The sequence below is a fragment of the Halictus rubicundus genome, chromosome 14 (assembly GCF_050948215.1).
Source record: "Halictus rubicundus isolate RS-2024b chromosome 14, iyHalRubi1_principal, whole genome shotgun sequence".
Classification (NCBI taxonomy): Eukaryota; Metazoa; Arthropoda; class Insecta; order Hymenoptera; family Halictidae; genus Halictus; species Halictus rubicundus.
The window spans coordinates 5650184-5677521 of record NC_135162.1 but is presented as its reverse complement, the minus strand read 5'-3'; the positions used below and the strand labels follow the sequence as shown (position 1 = coordinate 5677521).

Genomic DNA, 27338 nt, shown 5'->3' with positions numbered 1-27338 from the left:
CGAAATCACCAATACAGCTAATTACTTCAATGCCCATGCTTCAATCACTAGGCACGCTGATACGGAACGGTGCCTTTAATTATGCCCGGTGCATTAATAAATGGACATTCCGCCGATTCGACGTGAATAAAATATAGTAAACTCTCGCGTGATAAAGGCGCGCGCTCTCATTATACGTTCGAACGGACAACCGATTAACGATCCGCAAAATATCGTTGCGATTTCACCGAATGACTAACCGGACAGACGTAATCGACGTTTATGCTAACGAAGGATTGATTGAAACAAACGTTCACCGGATTGAAACACGATCGATCTTAAGATATTCGCACGAAATTAATTTTCCGGTGGCTGCGACATATAGGGTGAGGGCGAATTATTACAAGCGGGGGTGATTCTACACGTGAATATAAATCGGAAAGAAGGAATAAAATTTTTTCGATTGACGTCTCGTTTTCGAGAAAATCGTGTTTAAAGATCCGTCTGGTTCGTGTGCTATAGTATATGCAGGAAGTAGAATTGGTTGGTCATGATCAGACGCGTCAGACGACTCCTACTTGTCCCCCCACTCTACCCTTCCCCTTCCACGCTTCCACCACGGCCCGGAGAGGGGGTAACTTTCTCCCCTCAATGCGTGCTCCCTCCCCTCATCTGGCGACTCTAGATTACAGTGAATCCTCGTTATATGTCAGCAGCCCGGGTCTTGTCGTCGTCGGGACACTATTCTTTGATACAGTGCCGAACGTAGAAAAGGATAGCGATAGTTTACCGCCATTTACAGTTCGCCACGGTCGGTAAACACGTCGTAATTCGCGTGTCCTATGACTTATCTGTCAAGGTCACAGCGGGGAAATGTTGCCGACGTGACCCTATTATTCTTTGATGAATTATACCCTATTTGGTATCATTTTAATCCGAAAAATTCCACAAATATATTGGTGAAAGTCTCACAAAAAATAATGATAAATAAAGAAGTTCTCTTATTGGATTAGTAGTGATCTCACACCGATACGTGTTATGTTCTCAGTCTCGAGCTACGGGGTATACCCCGCGGAGGTGGGGATACTACCGCGACGTTTATCATCGAGGCCTTGGCGACATATATAGAGAAATCACTGTATTATGAAATGATATTAAAATTGTCTTAGGTCGAGCTTCATTTCAACCTGTTGCAAATATTACTGAACCGCGAATACCGAAATTGTATTAAAAAAAAAACAAAATTAAAAAATTAAAATTAAAATTGTAGACTGATGTTTAATATCGATTTCTTTTTTTCTCGATGGAGAAAGGAAGTTCGACGTTAACTATGTACGGACGATGTTCATCATTTTTGCAGATCTGGCACATTTAATCGAGTTTCGCATGGCGGAGGGAATATCCGCAGTTTATACGTTAGGGACTACAGTTTAACTAGTTTCATCCGGAAATTTTGCTTCGCAATGCGACAGAGACAGACTTCTGGGAACAGGATTAGAAAAGTTTCGATGACTCGTGCGGGAATTAATATGTCGACGGTATAATATCAAAGTTCGGAACACCGTCCATATCACGTTCATTAAATTACACTAAACACCAAGAGGTTCGAATTGAATTCTCCCGTTGTTTAAACATTGGGGGCGTACAAGAGGCGTCGATTTCGGCCCGCGTCGAGGTTCACGTATGTGTTTAATGAAATTGGAATAACGACGTGTATAAACGACGTCGAAGAAGAGCTCCGTGGAATGGAAGCCTCTCTCTAGATACACAGGTACGAACGATGAATTAATTTACGAGGGGATTATGATAAAATCGAAACCGGCCTGCACTAACATCGGCATGCTAATTGTCGGTTATTAAACAGCGTCCGCCCCTGGTAATGCGCGGAATATTTATTAACAGCCGAGTGCCCACGGCCGACCAAATATTGACTCGCGCGCGCGCGCCTTCGTTTACCATCCCCGATGCATGTATTAATTGCTGTAAACAATGAGCAAATTGTTCTAATCAGGAGTAATGCAGTTACCGTATTGCGGTGGAATTTTGCGAGCCGGCCAACAGCGATTATTTAACAAGTACTGTTCCGTAAGATCGATCTTATAATCATCAACAAGTTGTCTGGAAACGTTTGTTTTGTCGACTACCTGGTCTTCTGTGTTTTTTTATACGGTACCCTATATGTTGACTTCGATGTTCCTGTAGAGCGTAAAAAAACGAATCCAACGACTACCATGATCATACCATTTCGATCATTCAGTGTTGAGATATTCGTGTCTGAAAGGTGAGGATTTTAAAAATTGATTTATCTTTCAGACACGAATATCTCGAGATGCAATGATTTGAATGGTGTGGTTATGATAGTCGTTGGATTCGTCTTCTTATGCTGTACGAGAATATTGAAGAAAATAGTTTCCCCATTAAAAAGTATTAATAATCTCGAAATATCGTTGATACATTGCCTTGAGGAAAGCTCAGGCGATCACATTTAATTGAGACACACTGTATATATGTTAAATTAATTTTGGGACGTATAAAGAACATTTCGGAATTATAGTGTATCTAAATAAAAAATTCATGTCAATTTTCTTTTGCACACTTCTCAAATACACTTCTGTGGAACGTTTTACACACTGTAGAAGTAATTGTAGTACAATAATTATTCTATAATTTCGACGTTAATAGCATCTCCAGTTAATGATCGCAAATTTCGTTCCATTCAGTTATGGTCGGCGCAAATGTTCTGCAAACGACCACAAATGATTGAACAGTAGAATCCAGCAGATTATACCTTTCCTATTTCAGTAAATGATATTTGTTGAAATACCGTAAAATGTTCAAATAGTAAAGAAATAAATGGATATGTTATGTATCAAAATATAACAATGCTTATAATATGCAGAATTAGTTCCGAGGAACAGGGAACGTTTTTGGCATTTAATTATCATCGTTTGACGACCGCTAGACATTTAATCTGAACCTACTCGTATTTGTCTAGTTTTATAAATAAATTTTGTTGATGTTCATAAACTTTTTCTTGAATATTATTGTAGAGCATGAAAAGACAAATCCAACGAGTACTATAACCATACTATTCCAATTATGCCATCTCGAGATATTCCTGTCTGAAAGATAAGGGTCTGGGTTAGGCCTTAGTCATGTGCCTTATCTTTCAGACACAAATATCTCGAGATCGAATAACCGTAATGGTACGTTTAGGGTAGTCGTTGGATTCGTCTCTTCGCGCTCTACAAGAATATCAAAGAAAACATATAGGGTGTCCTGTAAAGAAATATCGACGATCGTGAAATCTTGTTAATAAATTTTATCTTTATAAAAGATTCTTGTCACTGTTACAGCTTTTTACTGTTAGCTTTGTTCCGAATAGTTTTCGTGTACAACAGTAAATGAGGCAGTCGCGAGACTACAATATCCACGGCAGCTTTATGCGACTATTTAATCTTCTTCCACCGTATGTGCTCCCGTAAGGGCCGAAATATACGGGCCGGTTTTTATTCGAAGTGTCGACCGATTTGCATTAAGCAGCCTTACCCGCGATTTCCCCGCGAATTTATCGCGAGGATATGTTTTATGTCCGTTGGGCTGTAGGTACTTTATGACAGGCTGTGGGTCCCACCTTCCCAATGAGACGATAAAACAACCGCGGGACAACACCGAAGTTTCGTAACGAGACATTCAGTTTCATACGAGAGATAGCAACGAACCGAGACTTCAAGTTTCTTTTTTTTTCTTGCCGCAAGACAAACGAGCTTTCGTAATTAATTCATCCGGCGTCACTGGAACCGTAATTCCACCGTGCAACGTCCCGCCATTTGTCGACGACGAATGGCACTTGATTCTACCTAAACAGGACCAACCAATTGTTCCTGCCAGGAATTATGCTTCCGTGAAAACTGCTCGTCAACGTGTCCCGCATCGAACCGTGTAATTGACATTCCCCGCAAACAAACTGGAAAATTGTTTATCGTCCACGTTGCTGAAGAAAAAAAAACAGCTCCTCTCTTCGTCAAATCATTCATTTAATTTTTATGAACTAAAATTATTTGAATCTTCAGTCACCTTATATTTTATTCCTTCTGTTCTTTAAATTAACTAACGAGTTCGTACACAATCCATTTCGAACCAGCACAATTCAATTGCAATTTAATTCAATCACGAGGTAGAAGAATGGTCATGCAGCGAACAAAAATGAAATGTTCTTTTTTCGAGAGATAACATCCTTTCGGTACAAAATTAATTTCGAACGGTGCATAAAACGATGTCGAAAATAAGTTGCGCAATTTATGCGATACATTTCGAAAGGGACAAAGGGAAAAACAGGGAACATAACTGTCGAAATGAACTTCTCTCTCATAAGCGATCGAAATGAACTTCTCTCATTGATAACTGTTATGAGTGACCGAAATGAACTTGCCTCATTGATAACTGTTATGAGTGATTGAAATGAACTTCTGTCATTGATAACTGTTATGAGCGATCGAAATGAATTTCTCTCATTGATAACTGTTATGACTGATTGAAATAAACTTCTGTCATTGATAACTGTTATGACTGATCGAAATGAATTTCTCTCATTGATAACTGTTATGACTGATTGAAATGAACTTCTGTCATTGATAACTGTTATGAGCGATCGAAATGAATTTCTCTCATTGATAACTGTTATGACTGATTGAAATGAACTTCTGTCATTGATAACTGTTATGAGCAATCGAAATGAATTTCTCTCATTGATAACTGTTATGACTGATCGAAACGAACTTCTCTCATTGATAACTGTTATGACTGATCGAAATAAATTTCCGACATTGATAACTGTTATGAGCGACCGAAATGAACTTCTTTCATTGATAACTGTTATGAGTGACCAAAATGAACTTCTTTCATTGATAACTATTATGACTGATCGAAATGAACTTCTCTCATCGATAATTGTTATGAGTGATCGAAATGAACTTCTGTCATCGATAACTGTTATGAGTGATTGAAATGAACTTCTTTCGTTGATAACTGTTATGAGTGATCTAAATGAGCTTCTCCCATTGATAACTGTTATGAGCGATCGAAATGAACTACTCTCATTGATAACTGTTATTAGTGATCAAAATGAACTTCTCTTACTGATAACTGAACTGTTATGAGCGATCGAAATAAATTTCTCTTATTGATAACTGTTATGACTGATCGAAATGAACTTCTCTCATTGATAACTCTTATGAGTGATCGAAATGAACTTCTGTCATCGATAACTGTTTTGAGCTATCGAAACTGTTTTTCTTCATCGATAACAGTTATCGAGGAGGATTCAATTTTTTGGACAGTAATAACTGTTATTGGTAATCAAAAAGTATAAAAATCGATATTTTTTAATCATTGTGTTCTTCAAATTTTTTGCCGTATATTTTGTGCAGATTGTCGTCAACTTCAATAATACTCAACTTTTTAGTAATGATTTTTATCGTAGAAAATTGTAGAATGACTGTTATTTTTGGTCCCTGGTGAGAAAAGTATGAAACGTTTCGATGTGCTCGTTACCCGACTAAAATTGCTAAGATCGGCGATGACAAAATTCAGAACGTAATTGGACTGAAACGTAGGGGGTTGTAATGCAAATAAAAATGCAGGAATAAGAGAAAGTAGAGAGAGAGAGAGAGAGAGAGAGAGAGAGAGAGAGAGAGAGAGAGAGAACAGATCCAATGAAACGTAAAATGAGGAATGTAAAATGCGCAAGATCCCACAGAATGAAAAGCAAAGGTAGTGATTTCCACGAAGAAAGAGGCTTATAGGAAAATTCTTTGCAAGGGGCGTGGATTTTCATGGAATTTATTCGATCTGGTCTTTGAAACCAGTCGGTCGTCCTCGGGAAGATGCATCTATCTGTGAATGCAGTAGCAACTCAAGATCAGAAAAGTAGCCGGAAGTGGTTCGGAGAGTGCAAGTCGGAAAATTCATGAGAGGGGGATCAACCGGAAAGGAATCACTACCTCTAAGCTTTCTCTCTTCCCTGTCTCCTTTTTCCCCATCTCTTCTCGCCTTCTTCCCTCTATACTTTTTTGTCGCATCCGCTCTCATTAAACTTTATTCGACGGTCACAATGCCGGAAACAAATTTCCTGCGTCGAACCGTGTGCTGGGGAAATCGAAAACGCAAATGCATTGATGTTCCTGTTGCTATCCCTTTATTTCTGCTCATTTTTATTCATCGTCGGGGCTCTCGTAAAGTCATGCCAAAATACTGGTACATGTTACAGTTTATTGTTAATAACTTTTTTTTCTTCATAACTATTTCTCGATGAAACTTTCGTCGATATACTCCTTACTCTTTTCGAAACAAAATGATACCTCACACGATACAGTTTGATTATTGTTTAATCCACGATACTGTGGAACCTCTACTATCCGAACTAGTGTTAATCCAGCTACTATCGTTAGGTTGTAAATAAACTGGTATGTATGATTTCATTGCATACGGATTGCTTTAGATCGAATGATTTACACGCGAAATAATATTCATTCAGCTTCAGATATCAACGGTTCGGATAATCGAGGCTTTACTTAATCGTGGATTAAACAAACAAATACGCTTCAAACAGTGTCGTATTTAGACTCGTTTTAATCAGAAAAATGTCGGGAAGGTGTCAATAAAAGTTTCATAAAGATATAAACCAAACCCAAGAAGTTACAACAATAAATTACTATTTATCTCACCTGTATCTTACAAGTCCTGCTCGTTTAAGTGGATTCAGTTTTACAGGGAATGGAAGTAAACCTTGTCGATTCCCATACGCAGTGACTTAATCATTCCTCGAGTGTCGGCAGAGTGAAAATGAATTGAACAATTATTCGAGATGTTACTAGAATCGATAAACAAATCGCATATTCGTGTCATCTTGCTTTGGACTGTAGCATTTATTGTACACGTCCTGTACAATTAGAACGAGGTCTAGCATTGTTCGACGAAACGATTCGAAGAGCATCACTTGTTCTCTTTTCTCTGTATGTTGCTGTTTTCGGTGTGAAGAAGTGGCACGTCTTTCGAAGATGTTTGTCGCAGAGTCTGTGCTGAATTTGTTTCGAGGTTTATCGGTTTCTTCTAGGTGCCAACGGCGGCAGACCGAAAGAAGCTGTACTTCAACGTGGTCCAGGGTCCCAGGGGAAACCAGACTGTCACCGTCGAGGGTGGCGGCGTGAATGCGACAGTGATCACAGCGAACATCGCTGCCACTAACGGAATCATTCACATCATCGACAGAGTGCTCGGTGTTCCCTACACCACTGTGCTGGAGAAACTCAAAACCGATCCCATGCTCAAGTAAGTTAAACTGTCTAATATTACATCTTTCGAACGTTAATATTTTATATCGCCGTTGCATTTATTTTATTAAACCATACAGTTGGATTCAGATGCTGTTCTAGCTAAACTTAGGATTTTAAGAGAAAAAAATTCAAAAATCCATTTGAAAATTTGAGACCATTAATATGTTGTTAACGGAAGATATACATTTCTATTTAGCCTGTACTTCTTGCAATTATTGCAATTTTGCATAAAGATCAGTCACAGTCTTTTAAATTTGTTTGCTATTTTCGAATATTTTAGCACATTGATACTGCATTTACACAATTGTTTGAAAGTTTACAGTAAAGTTTATTCGACATTTGTCCAGAATATGGGTATAGCCAGTGACATATATCGGCCAGGAGTATACTACGCGGCAGTCGGGATGGTTCTGGGACTTTTATCGGCTAGGCATTTGTGACATGTATAGAGTAAAGACTGTAGGGCGTTTGAAAATTGTTCTTCGTAATCAGCTAGTTTTGTGGATTTCTTAGCGGAACAGGTTCCGGTCATTAATTTAATTACCGTACGGAGGATTTATTCTATTAATTGCGCGGAGCCGGGATGGGAGAGCGTGAATAATTTACTGTTCGGAAAATAATAGGAAAAGAACAGGAAAATTTGTTTCGATTACGCGGCCGAACCCGTTCGTTCGTTTCGAATTTAATTAAAATAATGCTACAAATCTCCATTCCAATTACCGTGAACGTGCTCCGCCCGGCAGAAATACTATAAACAGGGAATCTTACTCCGAGAATTGGATGGTCCCGACTACACGTCGATCCATTAAATTCGTACCGAACCCCCTGTTCTCCTCGATTCCTTATTGATATTGTCCTTTAGTTGAACTTAAAGGGACTGCAGTCCTGGAGGACTTAAAAAGAGGAATCATACCACAACATAGAGCGGACAAGCAGGGCATGTCTCACTATACGTGTATATTACTACGTACGATAAATTCCTTTGACGAAACTGCATATTACGAGGAAATTGATATTATTAATCATTTAACAATCATTTTTATGCATCAATATTGTTAATTTGGTTTTCATTTATTAATTTTATTGATAAATTTCATTTCTCGTGAATAATTACCGTTGCATGTACATTAGTAACCAAATTTGGATTTTTGTAAAAAATTTTGCCATGACCGCACTCTTTGGAGCGCCAAAAATCGAAAAATATTACATTAATTGTAGATGAGTGTTTCAATAATAATTCTGTATAATGGAAAGTGCTGACCAAAGTATATGCATTCTTTTTACATTTAATAAAGCAGATTTATTTTTTGTATCAATTTTCAGCGGTGGTTTTATTTAATAATTGCATATAAATGTTTAAATTAACATATAATAGAAACGGCAAAATATATCCTGAGATTCTTACATACACGGATATATTACTTGTTATAGTTTCAGAATTTTATAGTTTTGATTGCAACTAACTGCTATTTTTAATTTTGTAAACTTTTTAACGAGTGCCCATATGTTTCCTTTAGCATCTATTGTGGAAAATTTGTTAATTTCTTGTTAAATTTATTAATTATGTTGGTAAATTTCATTTTTTGTGAAGTCTTACCTATATACAGGGTGTTCGCGATAATTTGTACCGGCGTTTTTTTTTTGTTTTTGTTAACATTAGGAAAAAAAGGAAGAGGAGGTAGTTGTAGTATATTTTACTAGCAATATGATAGCGTATCTCAATGTTTTGTATTTTTATTATTTTTCTAGAAACAAAGGTGACCTTCATTTTTTTTTAATGGAATGCTACATACTTGTTTACGTCAAATGAAAACGAATATTCGGACGAGTTCAACCATGTAGTGTACTATGGTCTCCAGGGTCATACAAAGGCAGAAATAAAAGAAGTAGATTTAACATTTCGTAGTATTATTATATTATATGCTACCGAATTACTAATAAAATATACTACAACTACCTCCTCTTCGGTTCTTTTTCTAATGTTTACCTTTTAGGGAAAAAACGCTGGTACAAATTGTCGCGAACACCTTGTATATACATTAATAACCAAATTTAGAGAAGTGCCCAAAAGTAGGCCATTTGTTCGCACTGTGCACAGCTTCAAACAATCATTTCACTATCAGCCCCCCAACGACGGCTAATTGCTTCAAGAATGCTCTTCAACATTCCTATTTCTATTATTTCCCGGATCATAATCTATTCCATATTTATTCTCTATACAATTTTCTTCGATTCAATTTCAAATTCGACTTCTCAGAGAAAATCGATTTCATGGCACAGAATGGTTGAGAAGCGTGTCAATTTTCAGGGTGCTTTCAGTTTGCTATGCAATAGCAAAAGAATGCCCTGTTCAGTTCCGAGACACGTATCTGTTTTTATGGAAAATCTTCTCTGTCGAGATGTTTGCAAATTTTATGGAATTTTATGCACTTGAAACGCAGAACTCGTCACCGGTTTTTGGATTACTTGCCACCTGTTTTTTTTTTTTTGACAGTTCCCTGGAGGCTTCCCGAGTCTGCGCGTTTTGTTCCAACCCCCGGTGTATCGTTTCTGCTGAATTTTTGATCGGCTCGGAAACTGTTTGCGCAAGCTCCGCACGCTGACACGCCGGAATATCTCGCGCGAATGTTTAGTTACGGTGACGTTATTTAACGGGGCTTCATCATCACAGCGCGGAGTTTATTTACAGTTTATTGGGATATCGTTTAATTGGATTTTCCATTATCGATGCTTCTGTAATTGAAATAACGCGGAGGGGAATTAACTCGTGATGGATCCGCTGTCCGCTGTGTACATCGTGTATCGACTTGAATCTGCACCGTTACGATTTTTCGGAAACAACAATAACGTGCGTTCAGCGCAAACAAGTCCGATATTTTCTGGATATTTTCCCAGACAACAAAAACTGAAGAAACACAGATTATCGCTCAGGAGCAAATTTTTTAAAGGGATAAGCATCTTCGATTACTTGCCCTCGCAAATGATGGAGAAAAGTCCCCCGAAAAAATCATTATACCAGTCTGAAAGTAGAAAGTTCAAGCTTTAAAATGAGCCTAACCTGATCTTTCTACGATTTTTTGTTGCAAAGTTTTGACAGTTCAAAGATCAACAATTTTCCACATTTCATTCGCACCATTTTTCTAGTAATATTAGCGAATTGGGTGCTACTATCATGAAAATCAGAACTATTTTAAAATCACTATCGTTCTGGTGATCTACTTTCTCTCCTAGAATATTTGAGATTGTTAATGCACAGGGAAAAATCTGAAACCCAAGTGCAATTTGATGATACGCAAAGCCACCTGTGTCTGACATAGTGAGAGCTAATTCTACTTTCGAGGAAAGCAGAGTCCTTTCACAGTCCTTTTTCCAGTAATTTTAGCAAATTTGGTGCTACTATCATGAAAATCACTATCATAACTATTTTAAAATTACTATCGTTCTGGTGATCTACTTTCTTTCGTAGAATATTTGAGATCGTTAATGTGCAGGGAAAAATCTGAAACCCAAGTGCAATTTGATGATACGTAAAGCCACCTGTGTCTGACATCGTGAGAGCTAATTCTACTTTCGAGGGAAACAGAGTCCTTTCAGAGTCCCTTTTCCAGTAATTTTAGCAAATTGGGTGCTACTATCATGAAAATCACTATCACAACTATTTTAAAATCACTATCGTTCTGGTGATCTACTTTCTTTCCTAGAATATTTGAGATCGTTAATGCACATGGAAAAATCTGAAACCCAAGTGCAATTTGATGATACGCAAAGCCACCTGTGTCTGACATAGCGAGAGCTAATTCTACTTTCGAGGGAAACAGAGTCCTTTCAGAGTCCTTTTTCCAGTAATTTTAGCAAATTGGGTACTACTATCATGAAAATCACTATCATAACTATTTTAAAATCACTATCGTTCTGGTGATCTACTTTCTTTCGTAGAATATTTGAGATCGTTAATGTACAGGGAAAAATCTGAAACCCAAGTGCAATTTGATGATACGTAAAGCCACCTGTGTCTGACATCGTGAGAGCTAATTCTACTTTCGAGAGAAACAGAGTCCTTTGGCAGGCAGAGATTCGTTTAGCACAAAAGCGGTCAGGAAACACCGAAGACCGGTGGCACACCGCGTGTACACGTGATGCGTTCCACATTTATCGGTTTAGAGTGTGTTATCCTAAGCGGTGCGACGTTGAGTATTGGTGGCCGACAAGTTTCCCATCTTGTTACCGCGGATTGGGGAGATCATTGAACGAGCAGCGGCTAGGAAACGGTTATGTGTCGGCTTTAATGCCATTAGCCCCTTTATACGATACCTATCGTTACTCGATGCACTGGATGGATGGTGATGTCAGCGTTCCATCACCCCATACCATGACATCCGGACCAGAGATCCCATCCATTGCAGTATCTCTGCCTCATGATGCCTATACTCTATACTATACCATACTGTACTGTACTATACGTCGCACACACACGTTTGCACATACCGTATTCGTTATCATTAGACCGCGGATTTTATGCACTCATGCCAAGAATGAATAGGTGGAATACAAGAAATTAAGAATATTGTTATATTATTTTCTTATTCAAATTATTGAGCAGATAAGTATTATCTAATAAGTATTATCTAATAAAATTGAGTTGAACAATTTTTATTTTGCATAAACATCGGCAACTGAGAAGACATCACAAAAATTTAAGAATATTGCTATATTATTTTCTTATTACAATTATTGAGCGAAGAACTAAATTATGCCTTCTGTTCTTTAAAATTGAGTTGGAAAATTTTTATTTTGCATAAATATGGGCAACTGAGGAGACATAACAAGAATTTAAGAATGTTGCTATATTATTTTCTTATTACAATTATTGAGCAAAGAACTAAATTATGCCTTCTGTTCTTTGAAATTGAGTTGGAAAATTTTTATTTTGCATAAATATGGCAACTAAGGAGACATAACAAGATTTTAAGTATATTGCTATATTATTTTCTTATTAAAATTATTGACCAAAAAAGTAAATTATGCCTCCTGTTCTTTAAAACTGAGTTGGACAATTTTTATTTTGCATAAACATCGGTAACTGAGGGGACATCACAAGAATTTAGGAATATTGTACTATTATTTTCTTATTAAAATTATTCAGCAAAGAAGTAAATTATGCCTCCTGTTCTTTAAAACTGAGTTGGACAATTTTTATTTTGCATAAATATGGCAACTGAGACATAACAAAAAGTTAAGAATATTGTTATATTATTTTCTTGTTCAAATTATTGATCAAAGAAGTACGTTATGCCTCCTGTTCTTTAAAACTGAGTTGGAAAATTTTTAATTTGCATAAAGATCCCCAGTCTAGTTATCGACTCGTTTGCGTACGAACTCATTTAGGGATTTTCATCGAGCAGAATGAAACAAGCTATGAAATTGCTATGCTTTCTCGCGCACCCGTTTTGTCGTAAACGCTTGTGCTGATCCGAAACGAGCACACGGTATGGCTATAGAACTCTAAAAGAAGAACTCTTTTGAAGACTCTTCGAACAGATACAAACGAGAACAGAGCTTCATTGTCGGCTTCTTGGTGCATTTCAATCTCGATGCATACACAGTGCAACTAACGTTTCAAATGTGTGCTGAATGCGCGCCGAAACGAAGAATGCAATGACTCGTGTGGACCATTTTAACGTACTCTGAAAAGCCAGTTCCACACAGAGCAGAGAAATGTGCAATTCATAAAAAAGAGGAACTGCAGTCAGACATTTTTTATAAAATATTATATAGGTGTCCTGGATCGATGCTTTACTGATGCTTCAGTGAGCAACAGTCTGAAAGAACAATTGCTAGATTTTTATCTGTATAAGAGGACGACTGTTCGATCACTTAAGATTGACATTGATCGTGTAACTTGTTTGCAGTGTAACTTACATCCTGGGCCAACGACGCGACTTCAACGATCAGCTGAATGACACAACGAAGCGTTTCACTTACTTTGCTCCCCGCGATTATGCTTGGAACGTGGCGGAAGTCAGCTATCCGTCGACCATGAAGAAGCTTTTCATGCCTGACTTCACTTATCACGTGAGTGTCTCACATTATTATTATTATTTACTACCGTTCTACTTGACAAAAAATTATAAAAAAATTCACGAACATTCTACCCAATAGCATACACAACTGTGAATTTTTTCCGAATTTTTCACCGCGAGATCGATTTTTCAAAAATTCCGGAAACTTAGAGTTCCTGATTTTGTGTCGAGGTTATCAGACATTCATGTTTGCCTAATCCAAAAAATCTGAGGGCTGAACTTCGGGAAACGCCCCCCTTCCTTTCGACACATTACCTACGCCATTCTATTCGTTTTGACATGCTGAAGACAAAATGTACTGGTCATTTTTGGCGGAAATGAATAGTTTTCGAGATATTCGTAAAAAACTACCGCTACTACTACATGAATCCTGCGTATACCTACACGTCCGTGGTGACGCACCGCGACGTGTATGCAGCATTCGCCCCCCCCCCCCCCCCTCTTTTCTACTGGTTAAAACGGTATTTTTTGTATAGAATATAGAAAGATCGGGATTTCTGAGATATTTAATATTGTCGAACGTGGTTTTCGCGAATACATCAAAAACTATTCATTTGCGTCAAAACCAACAAGTGCATTGTGTTTGAGCATGTCAAAGCGAATAGAATGGCGTCGGTCACGTGTCGAAAGAAAGGGGGGAGTTTTCCAAAGTCTTACCAATCTGAGAAAAATAAACCTTAAAAATCATAATTAGACGCAACTACTATAATAATATAAACGGGTTCTGCAGTCGTAAGGAAAATAATATTGCAAGGGATTAACGATCTCCCGTTTGCAAAACCGAGTTCAACGATTAATAAATCGCACAGTGAGCTGTCTAAAAATAGTCAGCTAATTTTGATGGAAGTATCCGCTTGTGATTGCAGACGAAACAAATCCTGGAACGGCATCTGGTGATAGCAAACGAGGCGTACACCATGGCGAAGCTGAAGGAGATGAAGCACAATGATTCCATCATCCTTCCAACGGTTAGGGACAACTTGAAAATCCGTGTCCGAGAGGTCAACGACAGTGAGTGTGCAATTATCTATCAGAATCCACAAACGAGCACTCTCTTGCAATGTCCGAATATTGATACACTAGACGTTTGTTTCAATACTAACAACGTAATTGCAACAAACTAACTCAATACTAACAAACAATTGTATCGCTTCGAGCTCTATGTGAGCACTCTTTCCCCTCTATCTCTCCTCTCACCCCTTTCTCTCACTCTCTATCTTTGTCCCTCACTCTCTTAGTCTTTATCTGTCTCTTTCTCTCCCTCTCTCCCTCTCTCTGTCTGTCTGTTAATTTTTCAAACCTGGTGCTATTTACATTTAGATGACAACAAGCACGACGAAAACGCGATCCGTCCAGAATCATTCGGTGAGTGAGTTCAGTGTTTAGACGTCGCCGATGAGCGACGACACGTGCTTTCACATGTACGAGCACGCATCACGTCAATTTCTTGCGAAAGGGTTGTCCCTTGCACTCTATCACTAGGGTGGCCCTTATCTGTCGACTTTCGATTTTTTTATCGGCACCTTTCCCCCGAAATTCTGCCCCTCGGCGAGAAAATGACGCGTGACAAATTTTGAAGCAATCGTAAAAGCAACTCAATCATTCATTTAGCAACTATTATTGAAGCTGTGAAAGAAACAATGAAATTTCTACTCGGCCCCTGCTTCTTGCAACCGTGGTAGAAATATTTCCAAAATGAAACGAAATCATTAAAATTTTAGAACTTTAAATTTTGGACTTTATTTTTATAATCCAGTACATTTTGACGAGAAATGCCGAAGATCCAAGTTTTGTCGCTAGGAATTCACTGGTTCAAAAGTTATGCGTGTTTAAAGTTGAGCGATTCCAAGCCTTTCTGACAGGTAAGAGCGCCGCCATATTGGTATGTGCTCTGAAATCGTCCAATCAGCGGAGCCGCAGGAAGGATGGTCAGGGGTTAGGTGCGTGTGGGTCCGGCCCGATTACGCTTGCAAATCTACGTTATCGACATCACTGCGTGCTTGTGGTGCCACCTAGCGGCTCCGCTCAGTAGACGACGCACGACATAGAGCATAACCAACATGGCGGCGCCCATATGTGTCAAAAACGCTTGAAATCGTTCAACTTTACAGACGTACAACTTTTGAACCTGTGAAGTCCTCGCATTATAACTCGGATCTTAGGCATTTTCTCGTCAGAATCTACAGGGCTATATTTAAAAAAGACCAAAATTTGTGGTGCCCTAATTTAAAGCTTAACCGCGGCACTGGTTCCCGTTGGCAGATTGCTTCCAAATTTTTCATCCTTTTCTCACAGAGGGGTACAATTTAGGGAAGGGGCGAGACTAAAAGAATCTCCGAAAAAATTTTGCTCCTCCATAGTTAAGGACCACCCTAACTATCACGCAGCGCGGACACTAATTTTGTGTCTCGATCGCTAAATCACGGTGAATCAGCCGAACTTTTTTAACAAATTCCGGCCGAGGAACTTAACTAACGCCTTGGCAAATGAATGAACCACTGAAATTCTCTGCATCTTGCAACTGAAGAACCAGCTCGCGATATAAGACGGGGATTGCACTTATAAAAATGCCAAATGCAGTTCACAGCTGTTTTTGCTGATCTACTGGATCTATCGGTCGTAGTGTGAGAATTTCTTGATCACGTGTCCTCGTTCGCGTCGTTTGTCTTCACGTAGCAGTCGCGTTTCAATTGAACCAAGCGTAATACGCGGTTTTTCATGCAAGCTTGAAGGAATGCTTTTCATTCTCGTCCTCCGAGAACGTAGATCGCGCTCCGCTTCACGATTGTTCACTATGTAGCTTGTTAATTAATTCAATCGATCCTACATACATACGTCATGTACGTCCGCACGTATGCAGTTTTCTCTTTCATCGACCTGCATTCGACTGAGATGAAGCCAATCGTCGGAATAGGTAGCATCATTGTTTTTTTAAAAAGATTTATTTGCTGTTGGCGATTTTGGTGAAACGAGGCGACAATCATTGGTTGTGTAACAATCAAGAATTTTCGTTCTCTGTAAAATAAGTCCACATAATACATACAGTGTGCTCGACTACAGGTAGCAGAAAATTTAGGGGTTGGTTCTTCAAGACCATATAAGACGAAAATGGGGAATAAAAGAATTGCGATTTCGGCTTCATTTTTTATTTATTATAAACTAAAGATCCGCCTAAAATGCGGCAACCGGAGCAACAGAGATGTACGTTGCTTACGTCACAAAGGGGCTCCTCGCTCGCACCCAATGGTTAGGCTTTGACGTCACACAGTTTAGCCAATAATTCGGCTAGAATCGAAAATGCGCGTGGAATGACCAAATCGGACGGTTTACACGCCGAATTTTTGTCAGGTGAGTTGTTGGGAGGTACGCGGAGTATCTGTCACTTGACACGTGACTGTCGCGCGCCATTGTGACGTAAGCAACGTACGTTGGCCGGGTTGCCGCATTTCAGGCGGATTTTTAACTGTCAATAACTAAAAAACGAAGCCGAAATTACAATTTTCCTACTCTTCATTTTCATCTGATATTATCGTGGAGAACCAGCCCTTAAATTTTCTCCCACCAGTAGTCGAACACCCTGTATTTTGCAAACGAGACGAATAATGATTTCAAGACAAATAATGGCTGGTTCGCATGAATTAATTAAATTTTTGTGCACACTTAGATTTCCGAATAAATTGAAATATATTGAAATTTGCCGACCTTTTCTTGATGTCGTATAAACTCGTTGCGTCCAGATCATCATCAGCGGCAATTAACCGAGTTTTACAGATTTCGACGTGCATTATACACTAAATAATGCAACGGTGAGTACAAGATTTTGCAAGAGAACGATCAATAGCTCTGTTCTTTCTTCACACCGCTTAACGCTGCTTAACAATTTAGCAATTAACATAGAACGTGCGCAGGATTAGTCTATTGCGATGGCGGGAAATAAACATGGCCGCGCGTAGTCGTGCTCATCGTCGCCGTCTGACTGTCTTGACTGTCACGAAATCATCGATCACGATCGACAGAATGCGTTCCGCGTGTACCATTCACGAGAATTGTAAATACTAAAATTTCCGAGTGTATGCGCTGCTGCAACGAAGCAGTACGATTTGTATATAATTTTGTAAATAATTTGTCTGCCGTTCATTACAGAATTAATCGCACATCGATTAATACAAACACTGATGCGACGAAGGTTAAACTTCTCTCGCTGCATATCGACAAAATATTGTTTAATCGGGCTAATTAAATATAATCGAGCTAATTAACAATGTTTGATCATCGTTTAAATGGGGAAATGATTAAATATTTTGTATAACGTTTAACCAAAATTGAAATGGGGGAAGACGCCGGGTGGGGGGGAATGTTTAAGAATTTTCTAGGAAAATTGAATCGTTAGGGGAAAGGGGAGGGGGGAGAACAATTTCGCAGACACTCTGGTGTCTAGACCCGCGAAGAACGTACACAATTATGGCCTGGAGCCGCAAGACGATTTATTATGCGCCTTTCGGCCACCATTTAAATGCAAATTCGTTGATTACCCCCTGGTGGTAATTGCTACGTGCTCATGCGGTCATTCGCTTGGCCGCAAATTGCAAATCGCCAAAGCGTTTTCCGTTTACAACCGACCGCAATAAAGAAAAGCAAGCGGAAACGGAAGCTATTGACGATGATCAAAAAATTTGGATAGGCACTGCCAACATCGAGACAATTGAATAGGACAGAAATATAAAGTAGAATATATTTGCTGGTTCAGTATAAAAAGTTCTAGCTTTGTTATTTAGGGTTAAAATTTTGAATATCGAGTAGTTCAAACTAGAATTATTGCACTAATATGGAGAATATGTCGGCAAGAACGTATACGAATAAGAAAAGTATCTGGAACGCAGTGAGGGAAGTTTATCTGAAACAATGAAAATTATTTGCACTTTGTTTCGTCACTAATTTCTCTTTTGACAAACATATTTTCTTCCTTCTCGTTCACCTTCTCTTCTCAAGCTTCGTCACGTGCGAGTAAAACGAATTAATAGCCATTCCCAGACTGCTGATTTTATGCATTTCTAAGAAAATTAATAAGACGCGATATAAAATACTATCAAAATTGGATGAATTTAATTCTCCAGAGTACGGAGTGGTCTTTTCATCGACATTTATTTTAAGAACTCAGGGATCTTATTAGACAATTCTATTGTTGGTATATTGCACAAAAGTACTCTTAGTAAAGCAAGAATTGATTGACGAATTCCTAGACAATTTAGAGACAAATTAAAACAGTACAGAATAATTTGGAGACCAATTAAGAATAATTTAGAGATAAATTAAAACTGTACAAACTCAATACAGTTTGGATTCCAAAATAATTGACAGGCAAATTAAAACAGTAGATATTTAATTCCTGGATTTCATAAAAATCTTTTGCACTAAAAATTCCAAAAAAATTAGAGAGAGAATTCCAGAGACAAATTAAAACAGTACAAATTCCACAATAATTGAAAGACAAATTGAAACAGTAGAAATTTAATTCCAGGATTTTATAAAAATCCAATGCAGTACAAATCCCAAAAAAATTTAAAGATAAATTAAAACTGTACAAACCCAATACAGTACGAATTCCACAATAATTTAGAGATGAATTAAAACAGTACAAATCCAATCCGGTATGAATTCCACAATAATTGAGATACGAATTAAAACTATGAATTCCGGAATAATTTGGAGACAAATTAAAACAGTTGAAATTCAATCAATTTCCCAGACCCAATTGATGCACTGGAGGGTGAAAGCACCAACAGACTATACCCAACCCAGTAAAACTGCTAAACGATCAGGGCATTTGGTTTGTCTATCTGTTGCAATCCGCAAAAAAAAAAAAAATTGTTTCGCATAAAAATCAGCAGTCTGAGCATCTCTTATATAGTCTCCACACTTTCCAGGCTTGTCCGAAGGAAGCTGTACAGCGATGAACAAAAGCATTTCTACAATGTAGCCACACATAGAGCGTCATGTCCAGAACCATTGTTCCGATATCGATAGCAAATCGTAATTTCATCTCGCTATTGTGCAAATGCTCTCGTTCTCAGCCCACCGTCAATCGCTGGCAAACTCGCAGCTCACCCCATCTGTCTGATTAACTAAGACATCCTCAACGACCCTTACCATCTATATATACAGGGTGTTCTCGCTATCACTAGCCAGCGTTTTTCTTGTACATAGTAAACATTAGAAAAAAAAAATGAAAGAGATAAAAGTAGTACTGTTTCTTATACGCAACACAATGGCGTATGTAATTTTTGAGTGTTTGTAAATTTTGTTGGGTACGAAGGTGACCTTCAATTTTTTCAATGGAATGCTGTATATTTTTTGTATCACATGAAAGCGCGTGTCTAGACGACTTCATCCGCATACTGCACAGTGACCTTCAAGGTCATGCAAGGTCAGAAACGGAAGAAACATTTTGAATATTTCCTAGCAATGTGTTTACAAGTATTTCTTATTCATACGAAACGGATGATGTTTTCATTCACATTCAGAGTGTTTACTTCTAGTTTCTACTATGACGAGACAATTTCAGTATTACTTCCGAAACCGACTAGTACTATCGCATAGTAATGTATTGTTGAAATTGAAATACCTAGAAGAATATCCGGACAGAGTGCAACCAAATGAAAGTCAGTTTTTTTCGTGTGCCAAACGTTTGAAGGAGACAGGGTCTTTCGAAAATGAGTGTCACAATCGGAAATGTCTTCTCTCCGAAGACAAAAAATTAGAAGTCCTCTTACATTTTGAAGAAAATCCGACAACTACGGTACGAAAAGTAGCTTCACATTGGTACGAAATATTCAAAATGTCTCTTCCATTTCTGACCTTGCATGACCTTGAAGGTCAATTCGTCCAGACACGCGCTTTCGTGTGATGTAAAAAAACAAGATACAGCAAAAATTGAAGGTCACCTTCATATCTAACAAAATAGTATAAACACGAAAAACTTACATACGCCATTGTGTAAATAAAATAAAAGACAAAATAAATAAAAAACATCACTACTTTTTCCTCCTTCATTTTCCTCTAATATTTACTATTTACAAGGAACAGGCTGGCTAGTAATACCGTGAACACACTGTATATATAGATATATCTGGATCCTCTAGACTGATCTGCCTTTCGTCTTCCAGTATACCAGATCCAGTGGAACAACCTGCAGATCCGAGTGTTCCGTCCGGACGTCGAGTGCACCAACGGCATCATCCACGTGATCGACGGTGTGTTCCTGAAGGACAGCGACGTGAGAGTGAAAGGCTCCGCCTCGGTGATCAGCCTGGCACCTCACCTGATCATGATCCTCGTGGCCAAGTGGCTGCTTTAAGGACGCATCCCTCAGGATCAACCATAGGTGCACCTAGGAATTTCAATTCGGGACCGTCTCCGATCGTGCTCGTCGAAAGGGAAAAACCGCTCCGAGAAACCTGCACCTGAGTCTCGTTATTCGAATGATCCTACGCGCGATCGCAGCATGATCGACTGAAACACCCTGACCCGCGACCCCTGGTTGGTCCAGGGGGTCACCGAACTCGAGGCGCACGGGTCCTGATTCTCCGCGGCGGACTGCGTTCGAGGGTTCGAGAGCTCCTCTCCTTCTTTCTAAAAGATGAGACACCGCGTTTCAAACGCGCTCCAACGAGACGAAACGAGACGAGACGAGACGAGACGATCGATCGGGGACGATCCTGAAGATTCGGCTCTCCCAAAGATCTTCGAAATCTGGATCTTCGAGGGTTTGTCAGAGTACAGCTTAAACCGGTCGACAGCTTAACGAGGCGTATTAAGCGAGTTTGCAGAGGTTTGAATTGACCGTGGTTTAAATTCGCGAGCTATTGTAACTGGTTAGAGTATACTCTCCTTGATCCGTGTGTGACTGTGACTGCGTATGCGCGTGTGCCTGTATGCCCGCCTGCGTGTGCCTCTGTGCGTGCGTGCGTGCGAGTGTGTTTCAGATCGCGTTCTCGCTGATCCACGCCCGATCATTCTTGTCCTGTCTCTTGGTGAACTTAGGGATCCACGAGAGAAAGGAGAAGCGGAACAGAGAGAGAGACTATTAATTATGATGGTGGATGGCGGGGACAGTTTCGCGCGGGGTTCTTCGGGGCGCCATCGATCGTACCAAATGAATTGAATCAACCGTACCAAGTAATTTAGTAGGAACTTAAGCGAACGACGCGCGTTAACTTAAGCCGATCTTGAGTGGACGACAGAGATTTCGGGGAGAAGAACCTTCTTCGAGTGCAACGGCCATGACCAGAGGGACGCGGCGCTTTCTTTACGTTTATGGTTGCCCGGATACGTAGTCGGTTTACTCGCCTGACGATCGTTCGGCGAGCGGCGTTCTACTTGTCTCGTCCGGCTGGAAGCAACTGTGCTGACCCTTTGTGGACGGGGATTATTTTTCCAGATATAGTGATTTCTCGATATATGTCAACGGTGTTATGTTTACACTCCTCGCCGCGTCCGAGGTCTCTCGGAGTTCGGGGCCCCTCGCGTGGTATACCCCGCGGTAGTGGGGATAATCCTGCGACGTTTATCATCCAGGCCTTGGCGACATATATAGAGAAGTCACTGTACATCAATTTTTTCCAAACGCATCTCCCCTTGATTAGTATAGAGGGGTCTCTCTCCGTGACCCCGATAGAATCTCTGTACAGTATTAATTACCGCGGATTTTCATGCAAAATTTATTTTAAAAATATTGACGTTCTGAAATTGTTTGAATCGCACCCGTTCTGTTGTGCCATAAATGCAGAAAATCCGCGGGATTATTAATTGCTGTAGGCCACCGTGTTCTGCGATAATTGGAAATGTGAAGTCTCCTGAAATTCTTTGGAACTTTTGTATTGTTTAATTTTCAATTGTTTAGTTAAAGGTATCGGAGAAAATTTATACAGAAATTTAGGAAGATACCCGGTACCATTTTAAGGGTACCAGTATTCGTCGGACACGCGTCTGCAAAGGGTTACACTGAAGGGTTGTTAACCCTCCGACGGTGGAGTCTGGGTCTATTTTGACCCGTTAAGATCGTCGTTCGACTATGTACTCAGTTTCTGGCGAATTAATTAAATCTGCTGCTGCGTTAGGGATAATAGAAAGATTAACGTGTCTACAAGAACTACCTTGAAAATTGTGTTTTGAAAAGTTGATAAACAAAGCAATGATCCTAATCATCAATCATATAAGAATGGTCTGCCGTCCGAGGGTTGACACTAAACCTACCAGGAACTCCATAATTGTCTCTTCAAGGAATTGTTTAGAGGCCACAGCAACTTTATTCACGATTCGAAACATTTTCAGGATTAATTTAAATAATAAATTATACCCCTTTAAAATCAGCAGTTAAAAATTTCCCAATGAATTGTTTAAAGGCGACAGCAATTTAATTCACAATTCAGCAAATATGTAGAATATTCAGAACTTCTTCTAGAGCTATCATTTAAATTATTCCCACGAGATAATTTCAATAACAACGAAATGAAGTGTACAAAATCGGTGCCGGTACGTTTAGTGTTAATCTAGCCGAGACACAGGTGAACGTCCGCGTCCGGTGTCAGTCAGGCCACTATAGTAATTGATCATACAAACTACACGTCTCGCCTAATCGTGGTACTTCGACTTCACTGACAATGATGCGCTATAGTTCTGTGTGGATGTGTGTGCCGACCGTGTGCACGCGTGCGAGCGTCGCCTCTGTGCCCACGATGAATCGTCGAACCTGTTCTTCAAATTAAAATCGACCGCGAATCAGTTCATTCAGAACGAAAATTCGTCTCTGTGTGTACAATCCTTGACGAATTGTTGCATCGCAATTGCATACTGTTAGCAACCTCGACGTTTTATTCGCGAGCGTGTAGGCGACTTCCGGTTACACTTGCTCTTCTTGTATCATATCGTACTACACTGTCTACTTACTAATTAATACTGCCACATCGCATTGCAGGCCGAACGAGCTTGTGAACGAGTTTTTGTACAATTAGGGGAAGCGGAAGCTTTATCCAGTAGCGACTTGATCACATTCCGACGTTCCGTTGTACGGGAGAATGATCGTTTCCCAAAGTGAGATCGCGAGCTTCTCGAGAATTTACGCTTGTTCCGCAGAGTCGAGCGAGATCGATAGTGTTCTGATATATTTATGCGTTGCGAGGTGAAGAATATATATATAATTTAGGAGGACGTTAATCTAGCTGCCAACATATCGCGGTTGTTTGCCACCATTGCTGAAATTTAATCGAAGACCTTTATTAGGAAAGGGCTTGTCTCTTTCGGAAACATGATTCTCCGGTACATCACGTGCGTAACATCATTAAATACTCTTTCAGAAATTCCTTTTTCTCGTTAACTGTACAGTAACTATATGCATAAAGTATCTATATATACGTATATAGAGAATCATCTACGCCAATGCATCGCGTCACAGTTGGGTCGCTATCGAGTTACTGCCCGTTCTTCGTTAGCGCTCTGTTTCGACGCCATTGAGTTCGGCCTTTCGTCATTCAATGAATTTCCTAATTAAAATTGATACATAGACGGCGGATGTTATGTACACTGACGACAGGAATCAGTGGATCGAATTGAAGACAGCAGAAACATTTAAAGAATTTCAAAACACACTGTTGCATTATTTCCGAGCCATTAAAATTGTTAAGAAGTACATACATATCTGTGCAGATTCTGTGTCTTGCAATTAATACAGACCGCTTTTATTTCGTATCAAAGCTCACAGGCTATTAATTGACAACTCTACGTTACGTAGTAGCAACTGCATAAAGAGTTTACAAATTTAGAACTGAAAAGAAAACTGTCTTATTTTGGTCTTTCGAGGACGAACGTCGCCATTTTGGTGACATCAGGTCCACGTGTTTAATTTTTAAGGAGCAAAGAAATAATCTGATGATTCTAGTAAATTGTTGTACACTATATATTTTTATTTTGACGGATCTAGCCTCCCGAGGAAAATATTTTCAATGTTTAAACAAATCCCCGTCCTCGAGGGTTCAACTCACTACTGATTTCCATAATATATCCAGACCTGAGTGTTCAGACAGTGAATGTATTATTTACTGCTAATCCCGCGTCTCATTTTAACAAGAATGTCCGAAGGATTCGGCTGAATGGCGACCAAACAGCTGACAAGAGGCAAAAGTCGCGAAGTTTCATTCCCTGCGAGGTTAGAGCTTAGCCGTGTGTGTACAAGTGACTAACGAATTAAGAAAAGAGTTAATGAGTGTCTGTTGAACGAACAAGCAACGAGAATCAAACGGATGTCGGATCGGGAAGAACTGGGAACAGAGAGAAGAAGGTGAGGGATATACAGGGTGAATCTTCTAACGTTTGTGCCTAAAATGTCTCTGTTGTTTTTAAAAATACCCCAACTGTCTTCGTTATTTTTTATTTTTTTCAAATCTCAAGGTCACCTTCATTTTTATAAACAGGACCGCCCCTTTTTAAACACCAGATGACGGTCCTTTTCATAAGGAATTCGGTGGCTGTACTTACTTGGGGTCATTCAAGGTCACAGACAGAGGAAACGTAAGAGAATTGAAAAAGATTATTTTTGCTAAAAGATAGCGTACAGATGAGTGCTCCAACAACAGTCGAGGATATACGTCAGCGCAAGTTTATAAAAATGTATCGATGGCCGGGGTGTGACCCTAAATAACCTTGAGTAATTATAGTAACTGAATTCCTAATGAGAATAATTATGATCCTGGGTGTTTAAAAAGGGTGGTCTGGGTTAAATATTCTGCTCTCATATTTTAAATCTTACACGTGTCCTCTGCCCGTGACCTTGAATGACCTTGAGTAATTGTAGTCACTGAATTCCTAACGAAAGGAGCTATGATCCTGGGTGTTTAAAAAGGGTGGTCTGGGTTAAATATTCTGCTCTCATATTTTAAATCTTACACGTGTCCTCTGTCCGTGACCTTGAATGACCTTGAGTAATTAAAGTCACTGAATTCCTAATGAAAGGAACTGTCATCGCGGATATTTAAGAGGGGGTGGTCCCGTTTAGAAAAATGGAGGTGACCTCGAAATCTCTAAATAAAAAAACATAAGAATAAATATTCAACCGTTCAACTTTGTCCTCTAGACATTTGACGTATCTTTAAAACAACAACAAAGATATTTGAGGTGCAGACGTTAGGCGACTCACCCTGTATATATACATATATGGCATACCTCGAAATTTCGATTCCTCCGATAGAGAAGAGTTCTTATAGAAAAAAGAAAAGTAAGGAAAAATACGCCGAAACATTGCGGAGAGAAAAGAAAAATGATCTGAGGAGCGATCGGATCGTTTGGCTAAATAGATCGCGCTTCCGGTCGCCATTACGCGAGACGAGTAATTAAGGACGCATTTAATTAAGCTACCGCGATCTTCTCCGAACGGGAAAATGAAAACGAAAATAAAGGATTAATAGGGAATTCGATGTTATACGTGTTGATATCAGTCTATACATATATTATGAAAGAAGTAAATAAAGTATATAAAATGAATATATAATTAAAGAAGACAAAGAGAGATTTATTAAGATGACGAGGAAAGTACGAGAAGTTTTGGGGGACGGAGAGACGGAACTCAATAATAATAATACTAATAATATTAATAATAATAATAATAATAATAATAATAAAAGACAGACGAAAAATAACTAAATAGACCTTTAAAAATGAAGAATAATGAGAGAAACGAGAGAAACTTGTTGTTGGGATGAATTGATATTATGGATTATAATTATTACGATTATTAATAATGATTACATATATGAATATACATAAACCTCTAAACTAAACACTGTTTGTTCGTTAGATAAGGGATTGACTTTACAAAACCCGAGAGAGAAAAGAAGCGAGAAAAAAAAAAGGTAAAATAGCGAGACTCTATTTCTTCGTGTAGACGCGTCTTAATGTTCAAGCTTGATCAAACATTATGCCGAGAGAAAAAAAATACGAAACCGCATTATTCGCAGAGCTGTTGTGTATGCGTGTGGGTGCGTGCGTGTGTGTGTGAGAGAGAGAGTGAGAGAGATAGAGAGAGAGAGAGAGATGTGCGAGTGCAGAAAAAGAAAAATAAAGGAGAATTTCGGACCGGAATTTCGATCGAAAGAAATTTTGCTGTCCCACCGGAACTCCACGAAAGTATCTCCTTTTTTTTTTGGAAAACGAACGAAACAAACCAGAGATCCTTGTGTTCCTTCGCAGACGTCCCCTTTGAACGAGAGCAAACAGCACCGCAGCAACGTAGTAATGATAAGGGAATAAAGAACTAACCGCCAACTTTAGTCCATTCTGTTACGTGTTCGAGAGCAAGTGCCATTTTCTTGTTAGAAACCGCCCGAAATTTCTCGCGTCGATAAGAAACGTGATAGAAGAATATACTCAAAAGTCGAGGTTAAGAAATGAGACAAATTTAATCCGATTCTTTTCGAACGCGTACACCAGCGATGGGCACACGGTAGGGGCCCCTCAAACGCCCGCTTCTCCCACCAATCCCTCTCCTTCTTCGTTGCCCCCCCCCCCCGTAACGGCGCTTACTGGAAGGGGACAGTGGGCGCTATGGTGGGGACGGTCTCGTCTCAATGCGGACAAAAATGCCCATCCCTGGCGTACACTATTTCGAATCACGCCGAAACGTGTGTTTCTTCGATTAGACGTTGCTATTTCTTTCGTGACTAGTCGAGTCATTACACTGCGGAAACTGGGTATCACGTTTATTGAAAATGTTAGGTCAGTGCAATCGCAAATCTGCTCTAAGGGATTCCCATCAACTAGCCTGAAATGATCTAGAAAGTTAAATTGTCACTGGAGTGCTTGCCTTTAGGCAAATCACCATTTTCATATTTAATTTTGCCAGAATCAATATGGGGGAAGTATTTACTTCGTGAACCAGAAAATTCCATGTGGGGGAAAA

The 27338-nt window shown here is 39.3% G+C and overlaps 1 protein-coding gene across 2 annotated transcripts in view; it reads left to right on the top strand.

Annotated features, from left to right (window-relative positions):
- Fas1 (fasciclin 1 Fas1 domain-containing) overlaps positions 1 to 27338 on the top strand; it is a 480077-nt gene extending 452739 nt beyond the window's left edge. The window contains exons 9-13 of one of the 2 annotated variants that reach the window (XM_076800370.1): positions 7094 to 7308; positions 13223 to 13385; positions 14260 to 14404; positions 14714 to 14758; positions 20557 to 27338. In XM_076800370.1, coding sequence (XP_076656485.1) covers positions 7094 to 7308; positions 13223 to 13385; positions 14260 to 14404; positions 14714 to 14758; positions 20557 to 20747 — 759 coding nt within the window. In that variant the 3' untranslated portion in view covers positions 20748 to 27338. The remainder of the gene's footprint in view (positions 1 to 7093; positions 7309 to 13222; positions 13386 to 14259; positions 14405 to 14713; positions 14759 to 20556) is intronic. The other variant, XM_076800371.1, reaches the window with a different exon arrangement.